General features: G+C 41.6%; 2 protein-coding genes across 3 annotated transcripts; both read left to right on the top strand.

The window, feature by feature from the left end:
• The first annotated feature begins 9,231 nt into the window (after positions 1 to 9,231).
• LOC137295788 (uncharacterized) lies at positions 9,232 to 13,678 on the top strand. 2 transcript variants are annotated; one of them, XR_010957604.1, is made up of 5 exons: positions 9,249 to 9,483; positions 10,458 to 10,538; positions 11,101 to 11,219; positions 12,397 to 13,353; positions 13,394 to 13,678. XR_010957604.1 is itself a non-coding variant. In XM_067827331.1 (4 exons), the coding sequence occupies exons 1-4, from the start codon at positions 9,417 to 9,419 to the stop codon at positions 12,598 to 12,600; spliced, it is 471 nt and encodes a 156-aa protein (XP_067683432.1). In that variant the 5' UTR covers positions 9,232 to 9,416; the 3' UTR covers positions 12,601 to 13,678. The 2 variants fall into 2 exon arrangements, 1 of the variants encoding a protein (XP_067683432.1); XM_067827331.1 differs by having other exon boundaries at positions 9,232 to 9,483; positions 12,397 to 13,678.
• A 239-nt stretch (positions 13,679 to 13,917) lies between these two features.
• LOC137296915 (uncharacterized) lies at positions 13,918 to 23,258 on the top strand. The gene is made up of 4 exons (XM_067828814.1): positions 13,918 to 14,063; positions 19,805 to 19,885; positions 20,603 to 20,721; positions 20,986 to 23,258. Exons 1-4 carry the CDS (start codon positions 13,997 to 13,999, stop codon positions 21,187 to 21,189), a joined length of 471 nt encoding a protein of 156 aa, XP_067684915.1. The 5' UTR covers positions 13,918 to 13,996; the 3' UTR covers positions 21,190 to 23,258.
• Positions 23,259 to 24,397: the final 1,139 nt, after the last annotated feature.

Raw genomic sequence — 24,397 nt, 5'->3', positions numbered from 1 at the left:
GGAGTATGTAAATGCATGTTGTACAGGCATAGCTCAGTCTCTTCCCATTTCATACCCTGTTTGTATCCCTGCTTGTCTTTGACATCACTGTGTTGTACCGAGGACCGACTGCTTCCTTTGACTGGCAGCTGGACCGGCTTCTACCTTAGCCAGGCAGCTAGACACTGTAAACAAGGTCAAGGTCACTCCGTGGTCCATGACATTCTTCAGATGAAGATATCCATGATCATCTTCATGTAGCCTACCGTTCCCATGTTTCTTGATATGTTTCATCTTTGGGATGCAAGACATGTTTGTTTTTCAAAATCTTACATTGTGGTTTGTAAAATATATTCCAGAAAGTGAATTAAAGTGATTTTAATTTTGATTACACAGATAAATTGCAAACATTGGGAAAATAGAGTAAAATATAAATGGTTATTAAGTCAAATGTCCTAAATCTTGAAACAAAATCTCAAAGTGACTTCTTGACTTATTTCTCTTTGTTGTCTTATGTATGTATATCTTTTTTTTTTTTACATATAATTTCTATTTATGTACAATATACAGTGCAGCTGAATTTGTCATCCAGTGTACCCTTGCCTTAGACATGCCTTGAGGTGTTGGTCTTCCACAGACAGTAAGAGAAATGCTTAGGTTGGTGGACAAGGGACCTAGAGGACCAGACAATACTGAGAACTTATCATACGGAATTCTGAATTTACCTTCAGAATCTAGTTGTCTATGATAATAAGAAGACCAGAATGAATGTTTGGCTGTTTCTAATCACAATGGACCATGTAATTAACAATCCAACTTGACAGTGGCATGTGTAATTTACATCTTGAGAGTCACAAGATGATGGTTCCCATATGCAAAGTACTTCCTCTGCTACAGCCATGGAAATTTGTTATAATATTTCCCCAAATTCCACTGTAATTTGTACTCTCGTCAATGTCCCATTTGTTTCCAGCCTCTGTTTACCTGAGTGTCAGTGTTAGATAGTCTGTACTACTGGTGTGTACCTTTGTGCCTTTATGAGTTGTGATAGGGACAGAGGGATGAGGATAAAATACTGCTGACTGACTTGACAAATCTTGTGTCACTTGTAATAAAGTGAAGACATTTGTTTAAAACATTCAAAAAGGAGGTATTGTCTGTCCATCCTGATGTGAGGTAGTTGCTCATATTGATAAGCCAATTGAATTCAAAAGTTGAGAATGGCAAACTAATTACACTCAGTCCCATCTGTCTTGTAAGGATGATAACTGAGACAAATTATTCTCAGTGACTTGCCAGTGCCTGTGGGTTGCACCAGTCTGAAGAATCTTCAGTATCTCCTGCATCACCTCCAGTCAACATTAAGCCTGTCATCTCCCTGTCTAGCAATCCTCATCCAACCCTTAGCTTACCCAGACTTCTTACTGGCCAACCGTTAGATATTCAGGTCCTGATTGTTTTCAGATGTGTGTCCTTGAAACCCCTTAAAAATATGAACAAAATTGAACTGTGAACACAACATCCAAATTGCAACATTACTGAAAAGTAATGTGTTGTGTTTTTAAAAAAAACAGTGTTCAGTCCCTCATTTTAGAGAAGTGTATTTTGTCATGAAGCTTCTATCCTGAATGAACTGACAGACATGAACCCTCAGTTGGAATATTTAATGGTTGTTCTTTTAGTGCATGGAGTCTGTCAACATTCAGGTATCCACTGCTCTATATATTCTTCCTGTTGCGTCTGTGTTATCCAGCTAACCCTTCATCCATGACAAGGTGTATCTCGTCATGTGTTTGGTTTTCCATGTTTATAACCTTACAACTTACCTTGCTCTTGACGTTCATCATTCTGTTGTTTCATGTTGGGGTGCCATGGTTACGATTTTATATTTGGGTACCTTTGTGCTGATCAGTTATTGTGAAAGCCTGTGTTAAGAGACTGTTACTAGGACATTCATACTCCTTGACGGCGCAATGGATGATTGAACAAGTACCTCTCTCCACTCCATTGTCGGTCCTCATCCGGATGTCTGTACCACTTCTCTGTCCAGTCTCATCTCAGCTACATTCTGCTTGACTGATGCTTGGAACTAGAATTAGCAAAGAAGTGAAATATTTTGTGAATGACCTGATTCTTTCCAAATGTGATTGACAGAGAAAACTATATAACTCCACCATGAGATATTCAGTATATTCAACAAGTGATAAAAGACAAACTGTTATGAAAACTGGATGAATGGGTCCCTCTCCAATGAATAGTTTGTTGAAGAATATGAACATTGTTGGAATATCTAATAAGATGTTTGTGAAAGTTTTCCCTCAAAGAACCACCATATACATGCATACATTTATGTTAGCCTAATATCTGAAATTCAAAATGGACAGATTTTCGTTCTACATGTGTTATTTTATAGATCCTTCATTCTCTGAGTCACTCTAAATTATCTACTTACAAGTTCAACTCACCTTAACATCTGCTATCACTACTGACTTTGTTATATGACAAGACCAGTTTAATTAATAGTTTTACAAATGTTCAGTGTATGTGCCAAGAGATGGGATGCAAAATATATTTAAAGAGAAATGTCCTACTTCTTTTGTGGTTGCATTTCATTTGACACATTTGTTAGACAAATGAACAAGATGTATACAAGATGTATAGAAAATGAGTTTTAAAAGGCATTATTTCAGTGGGGTACACAATTATCATTTTTTATATTTTTATTTTAACCCTTTCTTAGAGTTTGGTCAGTTTAAGAAAAACACAGACGCTGAAACAAAGAAATGATTATTTTGATGTTTCTTTGACCTTGCATATGAACGGGTACAGTCAATAATCTGTTTTTGACCTGTTTCGGCAAACACTTGTCAGTGTCCTCTAACCAACATAATGGAGACCTTGCAAAAAGAACAAGTGCGAACATCAAACTGGTCTGGAAATGAGAACTAGGTCAGGTGTGTATTTATCTGAACTCTCAAATCAAAAAGGTGAATCTGCAGAGACTGGAAAGTCATTGACTCCAAGAACATAATGTCGCAAGCGTTTCCCAGTACATTACCCAAATGTGACAGAATAAGTCATTGAGGGTCTTTCTGCATTGTGGATGTTGGGATAGGCTAGTGATTAAAGCATTTGATCATCACCTCAAAGACCTGGATTTATGTTTACGGCCCACATAACTACAATATGTGAAGCCTGTTTGTAGTGTCGCGAGACGTGATATTGCTTGAATATTTCTTAAAGCAGTGTATAATTAAACTCACTCGTCCACTCTTGCTGCATATAACAATGGACTATGTTGACAGTTTCTTGTTTCCTTGCATGACTTCATTGAGGATTTTCATGTCTTTTATTATGTTTTAGTTTACTGGCTGACAAGTAATGTATTTTCAAGGCTATTAATTTTGATAACCTATGTCAAATGTCCACATGCTTCTGAGATGTGAAAGGTGAGGTGACAGACATAGTATATGGTCACCTTGTGTTGGTTTGACTGTACTTCTGTACTCATGTACCTATGCCAGCCTGGCCATCACAGAAACATAGATACTTCAGTTGCCATCCAGTATTATCAGGCCTCAATAAACATTTGTCATATATCTACTCCGTGTTGGTTTTCTTATTCACAAGGCCTACCTTGTGAGAATGTCACCTGAGATTGAATAGTGAGTCAGTGAGTTTATTTTTATGCAACAGTCAGCAACGTTTCAGCTATATGTGGGCAGTGTATAAATAATTTTCGAACTAAGCGTGCCATTATAGTAAACTCTCTGTAATAGTCAAGTCTGGACCAGAGAATCAAGTGCTCAACAGCATGAGCTTCAGTCTTTGCGATTGGGATACGATGTGTCAACCAAGACATTGAGTCTGACCTCCCAATCCGGTTAGTCTAATGGAAAACGTGGGTTACTGGCTGATTCTAACCAGCATCTTCCAACACTGAGTAGAGGCACCAACATCCTAGGTTTATGTACTACTATAAGGTCACATGCGCAAGAGGAGTATGCAGAGGTGGTTGAGTTAGTAGGCATTGTTTGGAACCAGGAGTCCAGCCATGTCAGGGAGTCATGTGTTTGATCCTATCTGGTCCAGGTGCAGCCTAGTGGTTAAAGTCCTTACTCATCACTCCGAAGGGTTCAATTCCTAGCATGAGTACAATGTGTGAAGCCCATTTCTTATGTCTTCAACAGTGATATTGCTGGAATGTTGTTGAAAGTGGTGTAAAACTAAACTCACTCACTTACTCACTGTCAGGATCAAACAAGCCACTGTATGGTATGTGTAGTGTATTTATCTGCAGTCACATGCTGGCCAAGTGTCTGGTGTTTGATTGGCCACTTTCAGCAGTTGTCTTAATATAATAGCTGTCTGTGAGTAGTTTTTCAGGACCAGATACCCCAGCTGTTGACACCATGTTCATGTAGCCACTGATAACATGCCAAGTCACCAAGCAACTTGCACATTAGATGCCTCTCATGTCAAACAAAGGCTGTTTGGGGGGTGTATTTTTACCCAGAATCCCGTGTGATCATCACATTGGTGCAGAGGTCAAGGACATAACCTCCCATGAGTGAATGATTAACTTTGATTACATGATTACATATCTATGCTTAATCTTCTTACGTCACAGTGTGTGAGGTAGTGTGTATGATGTGTGAGATAGCTCCAAATAACACAGGGTTAAAGATATCCAAGTTGTGTGGATAGCTGCTTTATTGCAAAGATTAGCACCATAATCAAGCCTGTGATCCAAGCTGTGTAGGTGCTACACCGAAACATGGAAGCTGACAATCCACAGAACTTGGTTTCCTTCGTCTTTGGAACTTCATCATTGTCTCTCAAAGAAGTAACACAGGAGTACCTTAGTGACGTCAATCTGGCCAATGGGATTTGAACCCGCCAACAACTGATTTTTTTAGTCATCCAAGACCATTGTGTCCTGAATACAGAAGATGGAAGTAGGCAGCTGATGTAGATGTCACACTGGAGGCTATGCTGCATTTTTAGATCACTTCAAGTGCGAGTGGGACAGAAGAAAGTAGCTGAATTTAGCACCAGTGTGAAAGTTATTTCAACAATTTTGTTGCATGTAAGCTTAACCTTGGGATGATTCTTGTATTAAGTGTTTAGCATTTTGGTAAAACTCGCAAAATACCAAGGATCCGAATCAGGTTTGAAATTGGGAATCAGGTTTGAAATTGGGAATCAACCTCGAATCCTGACACTTCAAAGGGATGCAACAATGTCCAGCCAATAGCATTGCCCCAGATGACTGGTCACGAGAACACCACCGACTCGCTAATGTACCCTTGGAGGGGAGGTAAATACAAGATAAAGAAGTGGTGAAATATATATGAAAGCATCTCCAAAACGTGCACGTGCCTAAATATGCGCACAGTATTATTCGTTGCACTGTTACGAAGTCCGGCACAATATAGAAGTGTAACAAATAATACTGAACATAAGTTTACTTAGACTGAAAGAAGGGTAGGAACTTTCTGCCTTCCGAGTAGCATTCGCCTGTCGCACGTCTGTCATGAACACGTATTGGTTTGTTGCCGTTGTGGCGTCAAGGGAACGTCAAAAACAGTAAGAGACAATCCACTGCCCGTTTAATGAAGTTTTAAAATTAAATTACATACGTGCAGTTCTATGAATACACATGCTATATACAAGTACAGATATTTTATTATGTATACCAAGAAACGAATGTCAGTGTTGCAACAAAATCGAATGAAGTCAAGAAGTACGGGGCGATGGGATGACCTGGTGGTTAAACGCTAGTCACGCCGAAGACCCGGTTCGATTACGCATATGGGTACGATGTGTGAAGCTCAGTTCTGGTGTCCCGGACGTGATGTTGCTGGGACATCGCTAAAAGCGCTCAAAACTAACCTCACCCACTCATAACACATTATTCGTACACACAAGAAACGAAGAAAACGACTTCTATATGGCGTAGACCAACACTCCAGATATGAGATTGTCGAACCAGGTCTAACCCAGATCTCTCGATTGGGTGTGATCATCAGTCCTCTTGTGACTGTATTGTTACGTGGCATTAACTTCAGTTAACTTGATTCTACGTTGTTCTTCAGGGATATTTTCATTATACAATGTCTCACCATGAACAGACAGGTTCTCGTTCAGCAACTGAGTTATTAAGATAGACACTTTCAGGAATTTTTTTCCGGCACCTTCAAACAAACACTCCCCGTGGGTATGAACTCGTCCCAGTAACGTGGCTAGTCGTGACGACTATTATACCATAAAGTGTTATTTCATATTAAAAAACCGTTCATTGACCTGGTTGATGGAGGCCACCGTATACCAGTAACATACATCTACGCGCTTGATGTCAGTAACAAGATTGTCTGATTCAGTCTTAGCAAGTCCGTCATTATGACTTTCGCTGAGTGTGGCGTTCAACCACGAACAAATGAGACATGTAAAGTATATACGGGGTGTCCTTCGCACTTACATGGCTGGTTGATTGATAAAAGCGGCTTAAACATCACTCCAACACAGGGTAAAAAAACACCAGTCCCACATTATCATCATTTTACAACATTCATTGTCACTGATAGCAAAATCAGCCTTTATTTACGCTGTGACACATGACTCAAGGCCATGTATAGTAGTTTGAATATCGGGTATTACCAAGACGACCAGTTTTCATCACAGATTAACGACTATCGCAAATCGAGTTATAGTAGTCACAGTCACAATTGTATCGCTGTGCTTGTGGTTGAGTGGTGGTTTGGAAGGATCGTGTGTGGGGCCACCACATGGTGTTCTGATAAATATAATACAAATTATGTATCTTTTGGCAAATTATAGAAAATATATAATATGTTTATTCAAGGACCCATTTCAATGTTTCCACGTTCAATGGATTGGGATGGAATTGTAAGCTGTTACGTGGAATAGACGATTATGATTTTGCTTTTGTCGTGGTTGAAGTGCCGCGTGATAAAGAAAGATTTATGTAAAATCTAGCAAAATTAGGCATGACCTTATCAAATAACCCAATCACGTGAGCGTCTACCCGAAGCATTTAGACAGGCTGAGCAACGTTTGTTTTTTAACCCTTGTCACTTCATGATCTCGAAGCATACTGCCCCCAAGGTGCTGTGTACAAATATAGAAATGGTGTTATCTCTAGATCAACGACCAAATGTATGTTTAACAACCACCTCATTATAGTATACTAATCTTCACACGGTCCTTTCTCCTTACATATGGAGGTTACGTGTTTGTATTCACTGACCTTAGTGAGATGCAGCGTCTGTAAGCCTGTTGCTGTAAAAGCGAAATGAGACGCTCTGTTATACATTTCGAGTATAGATGTCTAGCTACCAGGGTTTAATGAACCTTAATTAACCGTTGATAATTAAGACTAAATGGGGTCAGTATCCAGCAATACCCACGCATGCACGTGCACACTACACTACACAGTTTGGATCAGACAGCCAGTAATTGTTTTCCTGGTAGTTATCTACGCAACTGGGACACAACAGAATGCATCAACTGATCACACGACCCATCAGACGCCTCTTACGACAAGTACGGGTTACTGAAGACCAATTCGAACCAGTATCTGCTAACCAAGTTCTCCTTTCCAGAGTTTGGCCAGCATTGGTCAACAGAAGTATAAGTGAAGTCAGGTGTAATATGCTAAAACTGGTCAACTAATGCTCACCTAAGCCACGCGCTGGTCAATATAGTGTCGCAAGGGTATGTCCATGGTTTTAAAACGAAAGCATGCGAGAGTAACACATTGTTTACCGTGGAAATTTGTCAGATGTAAATTCTCACATTGTATGGTGGTTGTCTGATGTGGGTGCCTCCGTATAAAGCGATCTTAGCGTTCAGGCTAGCATTAACATTAATGTTGTCTTGGCGCTATGGTTGTTTTAAACAACGGCAACCAGGTCTTGGACAATAATACGTAGTCGATTCGTGGCCCACTCGTTTTTATTCTGTGACAAGGGGAATAGCCAGCTGTAGAAAGGGGGAAATGATTACGAGTGCCAGTACTCACACTTGTGAAGCCATTCCCAAAAGAAGCAACTCTCCGATAAATCTTTTCAGGACACAACACATGAAAGTAACATTGAAATGTCAAGGGTCGCGTCCCGGCATTTGCAATCGGACGAAGTTTGAAAGTGACTGCGCTTCAGTATGGCCTTCCCTTGCACTGCACTACGTTCATAAAAAGTTTTGTCAGACACCATTATGTTTCTGTGAATAGTTCAATATATCTAGGTTCATTTTGACCACAGTAACCCACGTCCACGTAACCTTGTGGTATGGCGCGTTGCTCCCAGAGTTTGCATGTGTTTCCGTAAGTTTTTGTCTCTAACGGATCTTCGTTTGGATAAAACACGAAACAAGGGGCGTAAAGAAATACCCGGGCTTACACATGATTGTTCCTAAACACGTTCTCAAAAGTTCTCAATATCATCTAAATGAAAATCATTGCAACCCATCGGACTTACACGACATAACCGGCTTGCTAATCGCTTGATGACATATTGGGATGCACTCCTGGATGCAAAACCAAATGAATTGTCCGAAATGCTTGTATGTCAACATGAACATAGAGTAATGCAGGGGTAAGAGAAGACAAAAGTCAGGTTTATCTACGTACATTAGTGAACAGTGATTTAGACTGGGCAATGAACTTACAAATGCATGCTCCATGGAAGTTGCGTGAATACGGTGAATTCCCTTAAAGAGTTATATACAAATACTAAACAACAGAAACGGTGCACCAACACTTGTTCAACTTTCCATAACAACGCCTAAAGTATGTTTTGTCTTGTTCCATGCTTTCCGTTGAGTTGTTGAGTTGTGTTGGGTTTTACGTCACATCGGCATTAAAAGCCATATAGAGACGAGTCAATGACGTCTTCATTTATCAGTACAAGGTCAATGTCATAAATCATATATATTAGTTACATTATTTTTAAAAGCATAAAATGTCCTAGCACCAGTTGAGAAGCAAGAAACTGGCATGGCTATTCAACATACATAGCTACAATTCACGATATAGGTCGATTTCCCTCAGGTATAGTTGACACTGGGATGCGATGCCCGCTCATACCCGAAAATATATGTTTCAGATTTGTTGTTTTCTGTTGAGGCAAGACAAGGACATTCATGTCACTGTGAGTGCCTGGACCATGTTTACATCGTCTCTTATCTTCTACTCAGAGTTCACCTGTAACATACCACCGTTGTCTTCCCATCCTGACTACAATCAGATTCCTTGAGCTCTGGCCCAGGTCTCGCATGTCTCTATATATACAAGTCATGCAGTCAAATCTTTCTCTCTGTCGCACGAGAACTGGTCACAAGTGAAGGGTTTGTGGAAATCTTGGGGAACTTGAGATTTCAACTTGTGAGAAGACACCGGAAAAGGCTTTAACACCATGACTGACCACCGGACCGTGGTCATTTCCATGGACGGAAGTGATTGTGCTGACTTTGCCTTTGAGTGTAAGTATGATCATGCTCATCACTGTCAGCTTTAGTTTCAAGGTGATTCTGAATATGGATGAAATAATATTGTTCTGGCTGCTTTTAATGATAGTCATCAGATGCACACATATACCATGAACACATTCTCTACAGTTGTTGGGACGAATAGATAGCTTCACCACAAAACGGACATGTATGGTGTAAGCATATACAATGTATTTACTGACATGAAGTCCATTTCTGGTGATCCCCGCCGTGAAATTACTTGAATATTGCTAAGACTGGCGTGGTACAATACTCTCACGACGACGTTATGGGCGGGAAAAGATATGCAGCGCTCCATGTTGTGTTCAGTTATGAAGCGTGTGACTGTAGCACTCACCCTTGTGCCATCTTGATAATCGTCATGGACCGTTCCTCGTGCTGACATTTACTGGTTGCCTCATTTAGAAGAAATATTCAGATTCGGGATTCGAATCCCCAATCCCCAATCCCCAATCCCCAATCCCCAATCCCGAAACCGTTTCTAACTTCATGTTCCCTTTTGGGATGATGTCACCCTCTTCTGTTGGTAAAGGTTACTTCGTTGACCGCTATATCTTATTTCGTGGGACACAATACTTGTGTATTTATGCAACTGGTATACCTGGTGGAACTGGAATACGAAAGCAGCTTTTGTGAGTGAGTGAGTATAGGTTTATTCCGTTTATACCAATATTGCAGCTAAACACGACGGGGACACCGGAAATGGCCTTCACACAGCTTACCAATGTGGGGAAAGGACGTTTCTCGACGTGACGAGCGAACAACGCTTTCATCACTGAGCTGCCTACTCACCTCAAGTAGTTTTACTACCCAAATCACTCACTCATGTATTTTGTTAGATGTTGCCCTTAAGCTAACCCAGATCTTTCTTCTGCATGATGCTTATGTAGTTCATAAGACTATATCATGAGACAGACAAGATCATGGTTTGTATGATTTCGTTTTAGGGTACTTGGAGCAGATACGCCGACCACATGATCACGTGATATTTGTCCACTGTCCTGAATACAACGGAATGTTTGAAGCAGGTTGGTATTTCCTTTCTGAGTATAACAGATGTCTAGGGGCTTGGGCCAGGGTAACCCTCTGGCAAGAAGGAGCTGATGAACTGACAGCTTGGGATTAGGCGTGGTTTGTGGGTGGGCGGATACGCAGAGGGCTGGATCCAGAAGGGTTAATGATTTGGGGCCGAGGGGTGGTCTTTCACTGAATCGGACAGGTGCTGGTTCGAGGCCATAGCTGGTGTTACAGGTTAGGTCATCAGTCGCACCTTTTAACATCCCTGAGGATTTCTGTGTCACACCTGTACCCTTGAACAACTTGAGTTGGACTGAATGGCCAATGGACTGGGTGACGACGGCGTACGTGAACTGCTGTCTTATAGCGTCATTATGCGTATGTGTGTGTGTGTGTGTGTGTGTGTGTGTGTGTGTGTGTGTGTGTGTGTGTGTGTGTGTGTGCGTGCGTGCGTGTATGTCGGTATTATGGTTATGCTGTACGACGCTTCGCTCTTTGGTTTGAGCGGTAGTGTGGTCGTATATGCTGTAGTCGTGTTTTAAGCCCATCATAAGTCCATATATTCCTGTTCAGTGTCCTTTGGAATGGGCGAAGCGACGGTGGAAGGGGACATGACGAAGATGTTCGGGAAGGAAGCAAAACGAATCAAGGAGCTGATCAACCATCTTGGGGAGAAGTTGAGAGACGCTATGGTAGGACACGTAGAAGAATATGTCAGGGCTGATTATGACATAGAAGCCCCACTACGACGTCTCTCGTTGAGCACTCCTCAGCTGGTATTGAAAACTAAACGAATTAAAGCTGGTGATGTCAAACCTGAACTATAGTGTTAGAATATGGTAGTTTTAGATTATCCTCCTGGAAGAACATATAAATATAAACTGTTCATTTTATCTGCTCTTTAAAGAAGGGTTGGTTGCCATGGGCAACATGTTTCAATGATGAACATCTTTCTCTTGACGCCAGTAAGCTTTTAATTTGTCGTATAATTCGCTTAGCAAAGCATAATGTCAGATTTGTAGGCTCGCTGATTTTATCACCTTTGATGTTCTGTCCAGGCTACCCGTGTTTATGACTTTGAGAGGGGTGGTGGGATAGCTTAGTGCTTAAAGTGTTCGCTCGTCACGCCGAAGATCCGGGTTCGATGCCCCGCATGGGTACACTGTGCGAAGCCCTTTTCTGATGTCTCCCACTGTGATGTTGGTGAATAATTGCTAAAATAGGAAATAGGAATACATCTCGCTCAGTATGGGGTTGAGACGAATTGGGAATGAAACACGGCTTCAAGTTTGGGGCTTTCCCGCGACATTAAGAAATGGAACTGAATGCTGAATGCGGCCATAAGCCATGCTCACACTCACTACTTCCAGTTGCGTAGGCCGATGCTCAGACTTTTGATCTGGCTGACTGTGGCGGTAAGCAGCAAACCAAAATGCTGCACCGCCGTTCCGAGATGTCTTTGCTGGTCCGTGTTTCTTGAAGGCTCTTGACTAAATCATTAATGGTCATGTCAAATACTGCATGGAGAGGGGGTCAGACTACCCTTATTCTCTTGTGCAGACCATTGGTTCTTCCTGAACTAGATTACGACTCTATTGTCTGTGGTGGAGCCTGCAAAAGTAATTTTTAAAAACTAGATTGCATCCACCACCAATGTCTTAAGCTCTGCCTGGGAGCTTTTAGGACCTCTCCCATAGACTGTCTATATGCGGAGGCTAACGAAAATCGATCTCAATATCAGCACTTTACCGACTTCTGTCTTCGCCACCGTGGCAGATGATCTCGTCGCTATATGGCTGGAATAATGCCGATGTGACGTAAAACTCAACACATTCAACCCATTACCGACGAGAGTTATGTCCCTTTCAGCTCAGCGGGAAAGTGAAGTGCGTACCCGGGAGTCCCGGTGATGTCATCCTGAAGGTCGCGGAGGAGGAGCAGGCGAGCTTCATCATCACAGGCAGACGAGGCATCGGAACATTGCGGCGCACCTTCCTCGGCAGTGTCAGCGACTACGTCGTGCACCATAGCACCATCCCCGTCCTCGTGTGTTGTTACAAACATGCAGACTAGCAACAGTCTTGCCTTAGACCAGCAGTGCGTTTTGCGATTCTTTGAGCACTGGAGCTAGTAACGCAAAAACAAGCCTCAAAGTAAATATTGTCACTGTTGGGGTCTGAACACTATAATACAAGATAATTTCATACGGTGCCAAGACCCCGAGGGTGACAATTAGGCCTTAACCTTGATGCTAGTTTTTTCACGTTTTGCGTTTCCAACCACTGTCACACAGACAGAAGTGGCCTGATGGAGAAGTAACGCCAAATGTTGCTCGGCAGAGTTTAATCGTATATTTTGTGGTGAAAGTCCAAACATTGAATTCCTTCGTAATGATTCTATTTACACAATGAACCTAAAATATATTTATACCATGACCTAATCACCAACAGGAGTGAGTGAGTGTGTGAGTTTACTTTTATGCCGCACTCGGCAACAGTCTGTAAATAATCGAGTCTGGACCACGCAGTCTAGTGATCAACATGAGCATCGATCTAGGCTATTGGGAACCGATGGCGTGTCAACCAAGTCAGCGAGCCTGACCACCACGGGTTACTGGAAATCAACTCTAACACGTATTTTCACGGGTCATGAAGAGTTGGCCACTGAACACTTCTGATCATGAGATCCCTACTTTTGAAATTTATCATCTCTCTTGTTACAAGGGGCGTCACGATTTATAAGTTGGAGTTTTGACATTTATCCAGTGTGGTATAACTCGATTGTATGATGATGATGATGATGATTATGATGATGATGATGATCTATGTACCAATGGAAGGTTAGAATGACCATCTGGCAAGGGTAGCTGATTGAGGAGAGGCTTGGTATCCTGACAACAGTAATTAGAGGAAAATGTTCGTTGTGTTGGTGAATTCGGTATAAAAGTGGTCATTATAACCGTATTTCACTGTATATTTTATGCGACAATTGACGAATATGCACATACAAAGACTTTATGTTAGAATGCCGATGTGACACCCTTGAGAAACGAAAATGGACATTATAATTATCTGGGTCATCAACATGCACTTGTAGGAGTTCTACATTGTTCTCCTAATACGTTTCTTGAATAAACACTTCATGTTTTATAGTTCTGTTTCTCATGTTTCTGTTGATTCAAATTGGAACAATGATGTCCCTATGAGAGTAACGGGACCATACTTACGTCGTTGTGTATCTTCTACTCACAGTTCTGTAAAATACCACCGTTGTCTTTGCAACCTAACTACAATCAGATTCCTTGAGCTCTTGCCCAGGCCTCTTACATCTATATTTCACGATATTCTGACACTCTTCGGTCTCTTTCGCTCTGTCGCACGAGAACTGGTCACAAGTGAAGAGTTTGTGGAAATCATGGGGAACTTGAGATTTCAACTTGTTAGAAGGCAACGGAAAAGACTTTAACACCATGACTGACCACCGGACCGTGGTCATTTCCATGGACGGAAGTGATTGTGCTGACTTTGCCTTTGAGTGTAAGTATGATCATGCTCATCACTGTCAGCTTTAGTTTCAAGGTGATTCTGAATATGGATGAAATAATATTGTTCTGACTGCTTTTAATGATAGTCATCAGATGCACACATATACCATGAACACATTCTCTACAGTTGTTGGGACGAATAGATAGCTTCATCACAAAATGGACATGAATGAATGAATGAATGAATGAATGAATGAATGAATGAATGAATGAATGAATGAATGTCTTTATTTCCTCCAGATAGGTCCGAAGATCCAGAAAACATGGTTATGCAATTATATAACTAGGTAACAGAGTATTCAACAAGCGTACATACACACACACACGCATATATATATACATATATGTACAAGCATAGGATATGGGAATATTTCTCCAAATATATACAGGTCACCAACCGTCAGGTCTTGGCTAGATTATTACCACAAGTGATTGAGGATATCTTTTAGTTTATACAAATATTTTGAGAACTCTATAATAGTAAAATGCCGTGTTGTTTCATCAATATCACTGTTATTGGCCCCTAGAAAGAATGCTAGCATGTCATTCTCTTCCATCATCTCTATTTTGACATACATTTCAACATCAAGATTATCTATTAGAGTTGAGAAGAATACATCCCTCTCTGAAAGCAAGCATCCACAGTTTAGGATAACATGGAGATAGTAATCATTAGCAAAAGTGTTACAGTTTTTACATTCTTTTGATATTTTGGTTCCGGATCCAATTCTTATTACATACTGCAGTTCTTCTCTCAGTTCTGGATATAACAATGTCATGCTGTATAACATATGAGGTGAAAGTGCTGTGTGTATTTTAAAATATCGAGACAGGTCAGCTCTGCATGATAGTTTGTATTTCCATGCTTTTTCCTCGTGGATACTTATTTCATTTACTACAATCTTTCTCCAGTTATTTTTCGTCGGGAATTGTCCGGTGCAGATATAGTGAAATACATGGTGCATTAGGTTATATTTCTTAGCTGTTGATAGCAACACGCCATATAAACTGTCTAAGTTCTTAGAATGAGAGTAATAGAGTGAGGTAGATGCACAAAATATTGTTTTACAGATTGGGACACATGATATATTACAAAGACGCCCAAGCAGCTGTAGTCTGCATTTATCGATGTAGCCAACCATTGTCCAGAGTCCTAGATCAGCAATAGTGGCATCAGTGGGAGAGCGTTTATCAAAACCTTGTACAATTCTGGCAAAGTAGCGCTGTATACTTTCAGTTAGTTCAAGATCTTTACCATAAAGAGTGGGTAATAATTCACAGCCATAGAAACTCGTTGTTAATATCATTCTTTTCCATATGTTAACACTTGCATACTGATGTAGATCCCTGCTGTTTAGACCAGCAGAGATGAGGGAACTAACAGTGCGCCTTGCTTTAGTACAGCTGTCCTCAATATAAAGCTTAAAAGAAAGATTACTTTGGAGAAGGACACCCGCGTATTTTACACGATCAGACATAGGTATGTCATGATCTCCAAGGTGATAAGCATGCGTACGGATTAGTTGCTTCTTTTTATGAAACACCACAATGTTACTTTTTGATGCATTATAGGTTAGTCGCCATTTGGATGCATAATTAGCAACTGTGTTTAGAGCTAATTGTAGACTTTTAGGACTGTAACTAATAAGTGTAGTATCATCAGCAAGTAATACACATGGCAACCTGATATTATATAAGCATATTCCAGTGTCTAGCTGCCTGAGTTCAGTTATGAGGTCATTTATATACACAAGAAATAACCAAGCTGAAATGACTCTACCCTGACCGATGCCTTGTCTAACAGCAAAAGTGTTTGACTGTTCACCCTTATACTGAACGCACGCATACATGGAAGTATAGCAGTGACGTAACAGAGACCACATTTTACCTCTTATACCTAGGTGATAGAGTTTAACAAAGAGACCTGATTGCCATATTCGGTCAAAGGCCTTCTCATTATCTAGGAATGCGGTGTAGATACACGACCCCCTATTAAGATAGGTTTGCACACATTCAATAAGGGTAAATAGCGCCATGACTGCGCCATGTTCTTTCCTAAATCCGAATTGTAGCACATCGGGAAAATTACAAGTATTTTGGGAGGTCCACTTTTCTAGTCTTTCTAAAAGAATTTTCTCAAAAAGTTTACTTAAACAAGATGTCAGCGTAATGCCTCTATAATTGGCAGGGTTTGATTTATCCTTTTTACCCTTGTAGATGGGTATAATCATACCGTGTCTATACGCAGTGGGTGTGTACTGCAGTCTAAGAATAGCACTGAATAGTAGTGCTAATTTCTTTACCAAAAGCTCACCACCAAACATCACATGTTCATTATTAATTTTGTCAGGGCCAGGCGATTTGTTTCTACCCAGTTTCTGTACATATCTTGTGATGTCATGGACGGATATGTCTGCACATAGTGCACTATCAACACATGAATTGGTTTCATTGCTAGAGGCTATCTTGTCAATTTCGCAGTCAATTCGATGTTTGAAATCTTGGTCAAATGTATCGGAATGGTACGGTTTGGCTAAATCTGCATAGTATTTACCCCATAGCTGACAGATGTCAGTGGGAGATGTTGCGCTGGAGTTATCATATGTTAGTTTATCAACCCCGATTTTGTGCTTACGTAGCTTCCGCACAGACTTATAGAATGTATTCACATCGGTCTCACAGGTATTTTCTAGGTCTGAGTACAGATTCTTAGTATAGGCCCGCTTTGACTGTCTATGGCGTCGTCGGAATTCTCGCTTGGCCTGCTTATACGTTTTATACGAATCGAAATTATCTCCCCTTGGCTTATCCTCGTACAACCATCGCCTCCTAGCAACGCGCATGTTAAAATGATCTTTGTGCAGCCCATCCTGCTTCCAGTAAGGTTTTAAATGCGCTTTAAAGCTACCAACTGGTAGACACTCACTACTGGCATGGATCATACATTCGCTTATCACTGTACTAAATGATTCAATAGCATCCCGTGTATGAATTGGTGAACAAATTGGTGAACAAATCTCTGCATTGTTAAGCAGATTATCGAGACAGTTCCTGTATGAAGAGATCTCAATACTGGAGGCTTTGTCCCATTTAATAAAATGAGCTTCTTTAACCTTTGCCTTTGTATTATCACTTATTTGAATGGTAGCTATACATGGAAAGTGATCAGATATATCATAATGAGTGAAAAACACTTCACTTGATGTGACATTATTATGTAAATAAGAGGGAATCAGAATGTAATCAATGAGAGATTTGTTCACGTTGTCCTTGCTTCTGAAGGTATGTGAACTAGTATAATTAATAACATTGACTAAGTAACGAGTACTAACAAAGTGAGACAGAAGTTTGTCGCGTGATGACATAGATCGCTTACATATATCCGAGTTGAGATCACCAAGGATAATTGTCTCGCCCTTGACACACAGCTCATCATATAGGTCACAAAGTTCGTCAAGGGCCGTGCTGTACGTAGAATGAAGGGCATTGGTGGATGGAAGGCGACATGCAATTACGTATATGTCAGCGGAACATGGGTGAGTTAACTTAACAGCAACACAACTGTTCCCAGACGAACTTACACACTGTGCTTTCCAACTGGAATGAGTGTTCTGCAATAGAGCAATACCACCAGACCCTCGTGTGCTGGTAGTTGCATCATCACATATGTAGGACAGAAGTTTATAGCATTTCAAATCATTCAGACATTGAATATTGCTTGTCTTCAACCAGTGTTCTTGTATAGCAATGATGTCGACATAATCCGGTAAAACAGAGTTGATTTTGTGTGTCTGGTGCAAAACACCGCGCACATTCCAGGTCAACACACTTAGCGCAACCATCACAGATAAAAGGGTTAGTGCGTACAGATCCATTTTGTTAATAGCTGTTTTCTCTGTATTGTTGCTGTTTCTGTTCATTTTGACGATACCTTGGCACATAGTCCCGACACACAATGTCCTCAGGCCAGAAGTATTCGTCATTGATCATGACGTCATAATCATTTAGTGGCAAGTTGACTTGTACAGTATATGTTTCCGATAGGATAGGTAGGATATTGCTGGAGTATTGTTGGGATATTGCTGGAGTATTGGTGGGATATTGCTGGAGTATTGGTGGGATATTGTGGGAGTATTACTGGGATATTGTGGGAGTATTGGTATAATATTGTGGGAGTATTGGTGGGATATTGCTGGAGTATTGGTGGGATATTGTGGGAGTATTGCTGGGATATTGTGGGAGTATTGGTATGATATTGTGGGAGTATTGGTGGGATATTGCTGGAGTATTGGTGGGATATTGTGGGAGTATTACTGGGATGCTGTTGGAGTATTGCTGAGATATTGTGGGAGTATTGCTGGGATATTGTGGGTGTATTGGTAGGATATTGCTGGAGTATTGCTGAGATATTGTGGGAGTATTGCTGGGATATTGTGGGAGTATTACTGAGATATTGTGGGAGTATTGCTGGGATATTGTGGGAGTGTTACTGGGATATTGTGGGAGTATTGGTAGGATATTGCTGGAGTATTGCTGAGATATTGTGGGAGTATTGCTGGGATATTGTGGGAGTATTACTGAAATATTGCTGGAGTATTGCTGGGATATTGTGGGAGTGTTACTGGGATGCTGTGGGAGTATTGATGGGATATTGTGGGAGTATTACTGAGATATTGTGGGAGTATTGCTGAGATATTGTGGGAGTATTGCTGGGATATTGCTGGAGTATTGGTAGGATATTGCTGGAGTATTGTTGGGATATTGCTGGAGTATTGGTGGGATATTGTGGGAGTATTGCTGGGATAATGCTGGAGTATTGTTGGGATATTGCTGGAGTATTGCTAAGGGTGCGTAAGACATTACACACACACGCACTACGACCCAGTGGTCTGGAAAACGTACGCAGAGCTCCATGTTGAGTAGTGTAATGGAAACAGCACTCACCTTCGTGCCATCTTGCTAATCGTCGTGGACCGTTCCTCGTACTAACCTCTGCTTGTTGGGAGATTTAGACGTCTATATTTACAGGCCGCTGTTGTCGACGACGTACGACGACCGCTCACCTTGTTATTCGTGATTGAGTTGTTACGACACCATGTCAGCTGCAAACTGGTCTTGTGGACTCTTCATCAGTCCGACTATACCAAGACGTATGATACCGGTAATAGGGTTCTGGGTGTTCGGTGATGGCTAATTGTATTTAAGCTGTGTGGCATAAGGCATATCAGAAAATTCTTCTCAATGAAAAAGTGCCGGCCAGCTGTTGTGACAAATGTCAAGCATTGTGTGGACGCTTCAGTGTCACCCTTAAAACTTGATTTGGTCAAACCCAATCCCTATTTTGTGGGAACCATACTTCTGCATCAAACTAACATGATACTTCCAACCCATTGTGGAACTGGGACTCTGACCAATGCTGCCAGTGAATGAGTATATGCAATATTCCTGTAGCAATATTCCAACAATATCACGGCGAGAGACACCAGAAATGGGTTTCACACGTTGTAAAAATGTGGGGAATGGAACCTGGATCTTCAGCGTGACAAGCGAACACCTTAGCCACAAGGCCACCTACTGACCCAAAGTAACTTTAAGACACAAATCACTCCCGTATCTTGTTAGATGTTGTCCCCAAGCCAACCCAGGTCTTCTCTCTACAGCATGGTGCTAATGTGGTTCATAGGGTTGTATCATGAGACATTTCAGATCGTGATTGATGTGGTTTCGTTCTAGGGTACTTGGAGCAGATACGTCGACCAAATGATTACGTGATATTTGTCCACTGTCCTGAATACAACGGAATGTTTGAAGCAGGTTGGTATTTACTATTTGATCATGATTGATTTGCTTGGTCTGGGGACTGGGGTTTGGTGACTGGGGGCCTGGGGCCTGGGGCCTGGGGATGTGGGTGAAGCTTGGGCTGGAGAAAATCATGACTGGGGCTCTGACTGGGTCTTGGGGGTGAGTGGATACACCTGGGCTTGGGGAATCTGTGACTGGGGCTGAGACTAGAGCTGGTAGGGCTGGGGGTGGGGGTGGGGGTGGGGGTGGGTTGACACGTCCTTGGCTGGAGGGAATTTGTGACTGGGACGTTGGCCTTGTGTCGGGGTATGTTGTGGTGTTGTGGCGAGGCTAAATCTTTTGTTGGGGTCATGTCCTTTGACACCTCGTGGGGACTACGAGTCACAAATGGTTCTGTGCTGGACGTAATGGCTAGGTGGCTGGGTGACTTGACAAATCTCCTGTCAATGTACACAACAGCATGGATCGTTTCTTATCCCGGCATTACCTGGTTCAAGCATAACCGCAGCTGTACTGCCTTAATGTTGCCGAGTACAAAACCAGTACAAAACCAACACACGACTCGTATTTCGGAAAACCTGCAAACAATGGTCACAATAACATATTACATATGTGGGTGTGCATGTTGGTATTACGTTAATTCTGTATGATGATCCAGTCTTTGGTATGGCCGATAATGAGGAAATATACCCTGAAGGTGGGTTTTGAAGTCCGCATATTCCTGTTCAGTGTCCTTTGGAATGGGCGAAGCGACGGTGGAAGGAGACATGACGAAGATGTTCGGGAAGGAGGCAAAACTAATGAAGGAGCTTGTCAACAATCTTGGGGAGAAGTTGAGAGACGTTATGGTAGGACACGTAGAAGAATATATCGGGACTGATTATGACACAGAGGCCGCACTCCCCTCAGGTGGTACCCGAATTAACGCTGGTCAAAGGTGATGTCAAACGTAAACAAAAATGTTTTCGCTTCACAAAGCAGAACCTCAGATCTCAAGACTATTATTGCTATAACAGGGTATTTATGTAACGTAAATATCCATATTTCATTGATGTTCCATATTTCCTCTGCCTGTTGATGACTCTATAAAACAAGAGTTATGTCCCTTTCAGCTCAGCGGGAAAGTGAAGTGCGTACCCGGAAGTCACGGAGATGTCATCCTGAAGGTCGCGGAGGAGGAGCAGGCGAGCTTCATCATCGCAGGCAGACGAGGCATCGGAACATTGCGGCGCACCTTCCTCGGCAGTGTCAGCGACTACGTCGTGCACCATCGCACCATCCCCGTCCTCGTGTGTTGTTACAAACATGGAGACTAGCAACAGCAGTGCGTTATGCGATTCTTTGAGCACTGGGACTTGTAACGAAAAAAACAGATGTCGGGATCGGGAAGTAACGGAATTTGCGGCTTTGCAGAACCAGAGCTTTATCGTATATTTTCTGGTAAACGAAAGAAATCGAATTCCTTCCAACTACCCTAAAATTTCTATTTACACGAATGAAGCGCAAAGTTTAGTATTATAACATGGTCTTACCACTAGCAGGAGACCACTGAAGATTTGTGAGATCGGGAATTTGGAATTACCCACCTCGCTTGTTACGAGGATATCATTTTATAAGTTAGAGGTTTGACATTTACACGCTATTGTCCAGTGTGCTGTGACGATAGTAGTCCTGGTTTCTTTCGATACAGAGTGTACCACTGGAAGGCTGATGTGACCATGGGTGAATGCTAGCTCATTAACGAGAAGTATGGTATTGACAACAGTAGCCTATGGTTAGGACGAAAATGTTCTTGTTAGTGAAAGCGTGTTTGTTACAAACCTGGTTCACTGTACAGGACAGGAACTTGTCCATACAAGAAATGTATTATATTAGAATTAAGATGCAACCCGGTTGAGAAACTATGATCGACAATTATCTGGGTCATCATATACGCTTGAAGGAGTTTTACATAATTATAATGATATGGTTTCTTGAATACATATACCATATTTGTAGTTTGGTTTCTCACTATATGGGTGAACTAAATGTCAGCCGTTCTGTGTAGATTGTCGGAATCACAATTCACGCAGCATTACTGGAATACCGCTCAATATTACCGCCCCATGAACATGGATTGGGGACACATGCCTACTACACCTGGACGCTAGGCACACCTTCGTTCACGCTGCCAGTAGTGAAGACATAAAGGTGACTAGAGTTTATTCCTGTCTGTAACTGGAACATTTCCTGAAGGCAAACATCATTAAACACCCCTGTACACCCTTTACATTGGACTGTTTTGCAAATCCATAAATATGACTTTTCGGAAGGGTTTAGCAAAGGGTGCGGGTTAGTCTATGTTAGCGTGGGTTAGTCTATGTTAGTGTGGGTCAGTCTACGTTAGTGCAGGTTAGCTTATGTTAGTGTGGGTTAGTCTTTGTTAGTGTGGGCTGGTATATGTTAGTGTGGGTTAGTCTGTGTAAGTGTGTGTTAGTCTTTCTTTGTGTGGCTTAGTCTATGTTAGTGCATGTTAGTCTATGTTGGTGTGGGTTAGCTTATCCTAGTGCGGGTTAGTCGATGTTAGTGCGGGTTAGCTTATCCTAGTGCGGGTTAGTCTATGTTATTGTGGGTTAGTCTATGTTAGTGTGGTTGGTAGACTTTTGTTGCGGGTTAGTCTATGTTGGTGAAGGTGTATCACATATATGCGGCGACAGGATCGAAAACTGGACAAAAGTACGTACTCATCAATTAATATATCGTAAAAGGCCTCACAAGTATCAAAAGCTTTTGTCCATATTTCCGATGTAACAAGGAGGCATATACACGGGCTTGACGTGGGGATGTATTTGTTGTTTTTATCAAATCGCCAAAAGCAAGTTGCTGTGTTGAATGTATTCAAAATTAGGTCGTCAGTGCTTGACTTCACTAACTCCGGCGATCTGAGTGGCTAATTTCGCTGAATGAATGGATTTTTATGTGTTTCTTTGAAAAAAAAACACTTTCACTCGTTTTTAAACTTATTCATACCACGATAAAACAACAGGCCGTCACATCTTGGTTGAATGACGTTTGAATTTCCCTCTCATTCTTCGCACGTGCATTTGTTGTCAGTTTATCAAACAATTTGATTGCGCTGACGACTGATCAATTGATCACTGGATTGTCTGGCCCAGACTCGATAATTCGCAAAAATCGAGTGCGGCGTTGAATAACTACGACACAATGTCGCAGAGTTCCGGGAGTACTACAGTATACATGCCTTAGTGAGCAGTGGCATGCTGGCTGTCTTCAGACTCGCGCTAGATTTAGTCAGGAAGATATGGGAAATACTGCTTGACACTGATCCCCGCGTCTAATGCCTCATGAAATGCAGTTGAAGTTAAGTAAAAGATTCAAAACTCTAGTAGCAGTGTTGTTATTGTGTTCCAAGTGTAATACAATATTGTATGCGTGGATATCCAGTGAAGGACTGCTGTGTTCTATAACTAAACATAGCTGGGGAAAGCTACTACCATAGGCCTTTAATCTATATTATGACCCACGGAGTTGGAGAGTCTTCTGGATTATATTTCTTTTATATACAAGAGCCTATCATCTTAATTAAGTTCAAAGTCATGCTGGGGCTTTGGGGTAACCTGGTGGTTAAAGCGTTCGTTTGTCATGCAGAGGACCCGGGTTCGATTCTCCACGTGGATACCATGTGTGAAGGCCAATTATGGTGCAACCCGCCGTGATATTGCTTGAATACAAGCGGCGTAAAACCACATTCATTCAGCCACTCAAATTAATTCTTGCCCTGAATACGTGTATTGTTTCATATTGCTGATTATACATAGTGTATATCAGAGACAGGTCATCATTGGTTCCTGTTTTCCCGAGGAATGGTGTAGGTGAGCAAACACATAACATCGATTACCACACGCGCACCTGTTGCGTCCAGAGGTGGGCATTTAGCAGCACACTGTAATCACACGACACGCGCTGTTGTTTTCCCCGCCGCGTGCCAGATCATGTCCTGCCCATTCCCCATATTCACACCCGTCAATGTATCCAAAGTGATCCCTGCTATGCAGAACGCACACAATGTCATTCAGCTGCTGCGGACTGCCAACAGAGGCTATCACAATACAACACGTTTTTCGACATAAAGCGAATAAACGCTCGGTAATTGCCACACAGAACACAAATAATGTTTAAGTTTTGTAAGTCAATCCCCAAAGGAAATTCATGATTGCAGAGTCGCACTACAAAACTCTAACAAATAAATTGTAAATCGTAAATTCATATTGTTCTTATCGGTTTATTTTGTTATATACAGTCACACGATGAACATGAGATAGTTAACTGTTAGTTTATGAGTTAGTGTTATATATGTAGCAATGGATCACATGCAGCTCTTTGTACCTGTATAGTTCATGAGGGGCTGCTGTAGGCCAAAGAATTATTAGGCTTACACAGAAAGATCTGGAAAGCTCAACCAAGAATCCTCGGTTATATGAATTTCATAGCATCATTTTATATGGTACAAAAGTAGATCGGTTA

The sequence above is a fragment of the Haliotis asinina genome, chromosome 9 (assembly GCF_037392515.1).
Source record: "Haliotis asinina isolate JCU_RB_2024 chromosome 9, JCU_Hal_asi_v2, whole genome shotgun sequence".
Lineage (NCBI taxonomy): Eukaryota > Metazoa > Mollusca > Gastropoda > Lepetellida > Haliotidae > Haliotis > Haliotis asinina.
This window is presented reverse-complemented; position numbering and strand designations above follow the sequence as displayed.

Coding starts and splice junctions, on each gene's coding strand:
- LOC137296915 (XM_067828814.1), top strand. CDS start 13,997: ATGACTGACCACCGGACCGTGGTCATTTCCATGGACGGAAGTGATTGT. Junction 19,886..20,602: donor CAACGGAATGTTTGAAGCAG/GTTGGTATTTAC, acceptor ATTCCTGTTCAG/TGTCCTTTGGAATGGGCGAA. Junction 20,722..20,985: donor AGAAGTTGAGAGACGTTATG/GTAGGACACGTA, acceptor TGTCCCTTTCAG/CTCAGCGGGAAAGTGAAGTG.
- LOC137295788 (XM_067827331.1), top strand. CDS start 9,417: ATGACTGACCACCGGACCGTGGTCATTTCCATGGACGGAAGTGATTGT. Junction 9,484..10,457: donor TGCTGACTTTGCCTTTGAGT/GTAAGTATGATC, acceptor ATTTCGTTTTAG/GGTACTTGGAGCAGATACGC. Junction 10,539..11,100: donor CAACGGAATGTTTGAAGCAG/GTTGGTATTTCC, acceptor ATTCCTGTTCAG/TGTCCTTTGGAATGGGCGAA.